The following is a 7,285-nucleotide window of genomic DNA, read 5'->3' as shown; positions in this document are numbered from 1 at the left end:
TTTTGGCAGCAAACCTCTACGTTCTAAAGACTAAGTGAAGTGAGTAAAGTTCCCTATAAAAATCTGGTTATAGCGCACCCTGCCATATTAGCACTTTAAAACTTAATTGTGGAGTGTTTTGTTGGGTTTTTTTTGGAGAAAAAGTGAACCCGAAGTTTTTACCTTCCAGATAGAGATCAAGAACAGCCATCCTTCCCCATCAAACAGATCTGTGTTCAGTGCATGGTGCTTAAGCAAAGTCACAGTAACCCACATCCAACATCTTGCTCTTTTAAATAGGCAGCCAAACGCTATACCATAGCATCGCAATTTGGCAGCAGGAGTCGTCTAGCCAGTGTGAATGATCACGTTAGCTGTGGCCTGAGCTGCTCAGCCCTCGGGCGAGCTTCCCAGGGCGCGCAGGGATGCAGGCACCCGGCTCCGCTACCTGCCGGCCCGGGCGGGGGGGGCCGCTGAGCTGCCCCAGCGGGCAGGGCCGGGCAGGGCGGTGCGGGAAGGGGCGCGCTGCCGGTGCGGGAAGGGGCGATGCTGCCGCCAGCCCCGGGGGTTGCAGCACCCCTGCCCCGACAGCCGGACCGTGCGGGCGGTGCGGGTGCAAGGTGCGGGGGGTGCGGGGTGTGTGTGCGGGAGCTGTGCATGTGTGCGCGGTGCGGGGGTGGGGGGGTGTGCGCGCGGTGCGGGGTGTGCGCGCGGTGCGTGCGCACTCGCCAGCTGGCTTGTGCCGAAGCAGCTGCTCGACTTGCTCTCGATCCCGAGGGCACGGATTTGGGGACTCGGGGCCAAAAATCCTCTCCGGACCCAGGTGAATCCGCTTGTTACCTCACTGCACCGCCCGGCTCCGAGTGCCCGCGCTGTCCTGGGCGCGGCGGCAGGTGCTGGCAGGGCGCTCCCGCGACGAGCCCCCGCGCCGGGAGCGGAGCCGGCTGCGGGAGCCACCGGGGCGGGGGGGGAACGGGGGTGGGGGGCTGGGAAAAACGTGTCCCCCCCGCCCCCGGCGTGACGTCAGCGCGGCTCCGTGCGGGGCAGCCGGCAAAAGCGCCGCGCCGCGCCGCGCCCCGCGCAGAGCCGCCCGCCATCCCGCAGCGGCGCCGCCGCCGCTCCTCGCCCCCCGCCCGGCCCAACTTCCCGCCGGGACGGGACCGGACGGGACGGGACGGCGGCGCCGCCGCCTCGCTGGGCTCCTCCTGAGCCGTGAGGCGGGCGATGCCTCTCGCCGCCGGGCGCCTGGCTCCCGGGGCGCGGGTGGCGGCTCTCGGCGGCGGCCCCTGCCCCTGCCGCCCCCTCGGGCGCCCCGAGAGCAGGTACGAGCCGGGCAGCGCGGGGGGCGCGGGTAGCGCGGGGCGGCGGCTCCCGGCTGCCGGGAGGGGGCAGGGGGCGGGGGGGGGGGTGCGTTTATTCCCCCCACCTCGGCTCAAACCGCTGGCGGCGAGCGGGAGCCGGCGACCGGGAGCGGGGCTGCCCCGTGCCCGGAGCCGCGCTGCTAGCGGCCGCCCAGGGGCAGGCGGCGGCTGCAGAGGGGTCAGGGGGGTGTCAGCGCAGGGGGGGCGGTTTTCGGTGAGCTCCCCGACGGCGCTTCCCCCCAGCAGCTCCGCGGGCGCTTCCCGAGAGGAGAAGGATGGGTCTGTGTGTGTGTGGGGGGGGGGGGGGATCAGAGGAGTTCTGCAAGTCGCTGCCTTGCCGCCCCCCCTCTGCCCGAAGCCCTGCAACCTGCTTTGCCCTCTCCTCGCAGCCCCCACTCCTGGCTGTTTTCACTGGGGATTTCTTCTTTCTCTCCTGTCTCAAAAGGTTTGACTGTAGGTACCAAAGTGGGGATCGACGGTGCATAAAGATGCTGAAGGGTGTTTGGTTGCTCAGTTTGTTAACAGTGGCTGGGATCTCGCAGACAGAGAGTCGCAAACCTGCCAAAGACATTTGCAGCAAGAGCCGCTGCCCTTGCGAGGAGAAGGAGAACGTGCTGAACATTAATTGTGAAAACAAAGGATTTACAACCGTCAGCCTCCTCCTGCCACCACCATCCAAGATCTACCAGCTGTTTCTCAACGGGAACGCGCTGACCCGCCTGTTCCCCAATGAGTTCGTCAACTACTCCAACGCTGTGACCCTCCACTTGGGCAACAACGACATGCAGGAGATCCGCACGGGGGCCTTCAGCGGCCTCCGCACCCTCAAGAGGCTGCACCTCAATAACAACAAGCTGGAAGTGCTGAAGGAGGACACGTTCCTGGGCCTGGAGAGTCTGGAGTACCTGCAGGCTGATTACAATTACATCAGTGCCATTGAGGCGGGGGCTTTCAGCAAGCTGAACAAGCTCAAAGTGCTGATTCTCAATGACAACCTCCTGCTGTCCCTGCCCAGCAATGTCTTCCGCTTTGTGCTTCTCACTCACCTGGACCTGCGGGGGAACCGGCTGAAGATGATGCCTTTTGCTGGTGTGCTGGAGCACATTGGAGGCATCATGGAAATCCAGCTGGAGGAAAACCCCTGGAACTGCACCTGTGACTTGCTGCCACTCAAGGCCTGGCTAGACACCATCACCGTGTTCGTGGGTGAGATAGTCTGCGAAACCCCCTTCAGGCTCCATGGGAAAGATGTGACCCAGCTCACCAGGCAAGATCTCTGCCCTAGAAAAAGCTCCAGTGATTCAAACCAGAAGGAAAAACACCCTGTCCTCTCAGACCCACACATCTCAAGGCTATCGCCCACAGCCAACTCTGCTATCAGTCCCACCAGAGCCCCAAAAGCCAGCCGGCCACCCAAAACAAGGAACCGCCCCACACCCCGTGTCACTGTGTCAAAAGACAGACAAATATTCGGACCTATCATGGTTTACCAGACAAAGTCTCCTGTGCCCATCACCTGCCCAGCTGGCTGCATCTGCACTTCACAGGGCTCAGACAATGGCTTAAATGTGAACTGCCAAGAGAAAAAGATAAGTAACATCTCTGATCTCCACCCTAGGCCAACCAGTCCAAAGAAACTTTACCTTACCAGTAACTATCTGCAAGTCATTTATAGAACTGATCTTGCAGAGTACAGCTCTCTGGATTTGTTACATCTAGGAAATAACAGAATAGCCGTGATACAAGAAGGTGCCTTTACAAACCTCACAAGTTTACGTAGACTTTATCTTAATGGCAACTACCTTGAGATTCTGTACCCATCTATGTTCCATGGGCTGCACAGCCTGCAATATCTCTACCTAGAGTACAATGTCATTAAGGAGATCCTGCCACGCACCTTTGATGCTCTGAGTAATCTTCACCTGTTATTTCTCAATAACAACCTGCTCAGATCTTTGCCTGATGACGTCTTTGGCAGCACTTCCCTCACCAGACTCAACCTTAGAAACAACCATTTCTCACACCTGCCTGTGAGAGGAGTCTTGGACCAGCTCTCAGCTCTAATTCAGATAGACCTCCAGGAGAACCCCTGGGACTGCACATGTGACATCTTGGGGCTGAGGAACTGGATAGAGCAAGTCACTGACCAGAACAACCAGCAATCGAATCCCCCTGTGGTTATCAACGAAGTCATATGTGAGTCTCCCACCAAACACTCTGGAGAGCATCTGAAATTCCTGAGTAAAGAAGCAATCTGCCCAGAGAACCCCAGCTTGTCAGATTCTTCTCTCCTCTCCATGAACCAGAACACAGATACACCCCATCTCCTTGGTGTCTCGCCCAGCGCCTACCCAGAAATACACACTGAAGTTCCGCTGTCTGTCTTAATTTTGGGCTTGCTGGTTGTGTTTATTTTGTCGGTCTGTTTCGGGGCAGGGCTGTTTGTCTTTGTCCTTAAGCGCCGGAAGGGGGTGCAAAGCATGCCCAGCAGCGCAAACAACTTAGATATAAGTTCGTTTCAGCTCCAGTATGGGTCTTACAACACTGAGACCCATGATAAAACCGAAGGACATGTTTATAACTACATTCCCCCTCCTGTTGGACAGATGTGCCAAAACCCAATCTACATGCAAAAGGAGGGGGATCCAGTTGCCTATTACAGGAATCTCCATGAGTTTAGCTATAGCAATCTTGACCACAAAAAGGAAGATCCCACCAGTCTTGCATTTACAATCAGTGCAGCTGAATTACTGGAAAAGCAGTCCTCGCCAAGGGAACCAGAGCTTCTGTATCAAAATATTGCAGAAAGGGTCAAGGAACTCCCTGCTGGAGGATTAGTTCATTATAACTTTTGCACCTTACCCAAAAGGCAGTTTGCCCCTTCATATGAATCAAGACGCCAAAACCAGGACAGGATAAATAAAACTGTTTTATATGGAACTCCCAGGAAATATTTTGCAGAACAGTCTAAACCTGAGCATCCTTTACTCCAAGGAAAGCTACAAACAGAACCAGACTACCTCGAAGTTCTGGAAAAACAAACTGCAATCAGTCAGCTGTGAGGGGGGAGGTGGGAGACAAAGGAAAATTTTTAAATGATCTCAGCATCACGTTTGATTGAGTCTGACATCTGTGCTGATGTCATCTGTTGCATTCCCAACATTTCCACTTTTTAGATTGGAGAGGGAGTGAGAGAGAAATGGAACCCTTACGGCATAGCAGGGATATGGTGTTGCTTCTGCAACGTTCCCTTTAAGTTATTTCTAGATCTCTCTCCTTTTGACCCTTCTATAGGAACTGTCACTGCAAATGTATGTTTCTGTAATAGATCTTGCAAAATTCTTTTTGATTTGAAAGGGAATGAGGAAAGAGGTCTTTGGGTTTCCTGTTTGTTTGTTTGTTTTTCTTTTTCTTTTCATTTCAAAGTGGAAACTTAATGTATTATGTAGAAGATCTCCAAAGATCTTTTTTCCTGGACTATGACTTTCTTTTGTAAATAATAATATACAGTACTGCTGTTTCAATTACCAAGTATAGCCACTGGGCGTCACTTTTTTGTGTTAAAGTGCCTTTGCACTTTAAGTACATTATTACTTAATTGTTGCTCTTAGCTTTGATAAATTGATCCTATTTTAATGTGTTGTATTTTTGAAATTAAAAAAAAATTGTAAAATAGATCTATGTCAGCTGCATTGAATTGAAAGGTTTGATTTATAGGAAAGCTGCCCTGCTTTAAATGGATAGTTCTAGGACCTTACAGACTCAAATGTGAGTTATTGGGGTATTTTTTCCCTCTAGGTTTGTTTAGAGTGATTTACTGACAGCAACCGAGAGGATTTACCAACAGACTAGAGGTTATCAGATGCTTCAGCTAGGAGTAATAGCTCATTAATAAAAGACGTTTAACACAATGTCATAGTGAATTGAACAATTAATGTCCTTCTTAAAAGATTGCATAGCAGCTCTAACACAGTAATGTTCAGTGGTTTAACATTTTCATACTTAAGAGAACATTATTCATAATATTGTATGCATTAAATTAGGTATTTTTATACAATTTATGACAGTTTATATTTGTAATTTTTTTGGACTGAAATTAACATGTCCTTTTCCTGCCAGATACTTTTTTTTTTTTTTTTTTAAATAAGCAGGGATACCAGCAGGGGTCATCCCACACCTCATTAAATTTATTAACATACAGGCAAATGAACCAATGCCAAAGTTAAAATTTGAACCTGGGAGTCTTAAGTCCTCCAAATCAAGGTAGCAGAAATCAGTATATGCATCACACTAACTTCCAGTAGTCTAAATTATGTCGTTTTCAGCAAAAGTAATGTTGCAATAATTCTAACCTACTAGAAAAAACTACTATTAAGTTCAGTATCTTAAATTTTATAAAGTGCTTTAAGTTAACTGAATTTGATTCTCAACATGGGTTTTTTTTAAGCCCATCAGTGAACAAATGCAGTAAGTCTTCTCCTTTCCCATTAACTCAGGCCTCTCTTACTTCAAGCTTTACATTATCACCTTCAGTTTATGTTTCCTTCCCGGAGAATATTAAAACCATTTTTATTAACAAGTAAACAGTCAAACTTTATTAAGTCTTATTAACGTCTAAATAATTTCTAGATGCAAACATTATTGTGCAATTTAAACAATCAGCCCTTATTTACAACAAAAACAGTTTTGTTTTGTCTATTGTAAATCCTTATGCAACTGGGATGGTGATCTGCATATAAAGTAGGCCAGGCTTTTCAATTCCTTATTAAAGCAATTGATGGAGTCTGAAAGAAGCACACTGTTTCCTTTTCATAAATAGGTTACTGCACATAATAATCCTTTATTATCATGCGGAGATTGAAGTGGCCTCTGCTGACTGATTTTTAGAGCTTTACTATAGTTAATAATACCGTATCTACAACTTTGAAAATTTTTCAGCAATAGCATTTGAGCTATAAATAACTACAACCAATGTTCTAATCAGGACTTTGCCAAAAGGAAGTTGCTTTTTATTTAAGAGCTAAGGAGGCTTTGCATGTATATTGCCAGATATCTGAGCCATTCAGTAAACTGTCTTCTGATGATTTATGTGACATCTGAGTACGTTAATATGCTAACATGTCAATTCTTTATGTTTAGAGTCTGTAGCATCTATGGCTGTTCATTAGATCAGGTTTGAAATTGAAGTGCTGCAATGAACTACTGAAGAATCAGCCTTCAAAATGGTCTCACTTCAAGAAGGAGCCAAAACAGTATTACGTTAGTTGAACTTGGAACGTTTGACTGGAATAGCATCCTCCGAGTGAGGTACTTGTTTGAAAGCTTCCAGCAGTGATTGTCTTATTATGGTTTCTTTCCCTGGGTAATTAAAAGACTTTATTACTGAAGCCCTAAGAAAAGTAGAAATATTATTTTTAAAGTTAAGTTATTAACTCGTATTGCCTGCAAAAGGAGTGGGATCTTTTATCTGGCACTGTAGCAGCTAGGATATTGTTATTCTCTAGTGAACCAGAACTATTTACAGGTTTTTTGCTCAGAAAAATGCCAATTTTTCCTACAAAAATATTTTCAATTTTCTAGTGTTTGCAGACAACAGAGATAGGGGACTGATTATTTTAGTAACTTTATAGTAACTTTATCTTTTTTATTTTTACTGTTTCATCCTCGGACTCTCAGCATGTTTGCTTTGGTAGCACAGCTGGATTTTACAAAGGTTGCTGTTGCCTTATTTTTCCTTAGCTTTCCTAGTGGAATTTATTTAGTGGCTAGGTTTTATTTTGCATCACCATACCAACTGAAAAATCATTATTGCTGTAGATCTTTAACGTTTGTTTTTATACCCTTCAGCTGACATCCGTTAAGCAATTCTTTTCATAGTGTGTCTAGGTGAGAGAGAAGGAGATTTTTTTCAGTTACACTTAAAGAGATTTTGTTTAACGGGGAAA

At 48.0% G+C, this 7,285-nt stretch overlaps 1 protein-coding gene across 1 annotated transcript; it reads left to right on the top strand.

Annotated features, from left to right (window-relative positions):
* The first annotated feature begins 1,019 nt into the window (after positions 1–1,019).
* On the top strand, positions 1,020–5,021 carry SLITRK2 (SLIT and NTRK like family member 2). The gene is made up of 2 exons (XM_055818356.1): positions 1,020–1,301; positions 1,786–5,021. The coding sequence occupies exons 1-2, from the start codon at positions 1,204–1,206 to the stop codon at positions 4,400–4,402; spliced, it is 2,715 nt and encodes a 904-aa protein (XP_055674331.1). The 5' UTR covers positions 1,020–1,203; the 3' UTR covers positions 4,403–5,021.
* The last annotated feature ends 2,264 nt before the right edge of the window (positions 5,022–7,285 follow it).

This window comes from Falco peregrinus, chromosome 13 (assembly GCF_023634155.1).
Source record: "Falco peregrinus isolate bFalPer1 chromosome 13, bFalPer1.pri, whole genome shotgun sequence".
Classification (NCBI taxonomy): domain Eukaryota; kingdom Metazoa; phylum Chordata; class Aves; order Falconiformes; family Falconidae; genus Falco; species Falco peregrinus.
This window is presented reverse-complemented; position numbering and strand designations above follow the sequence as displayed.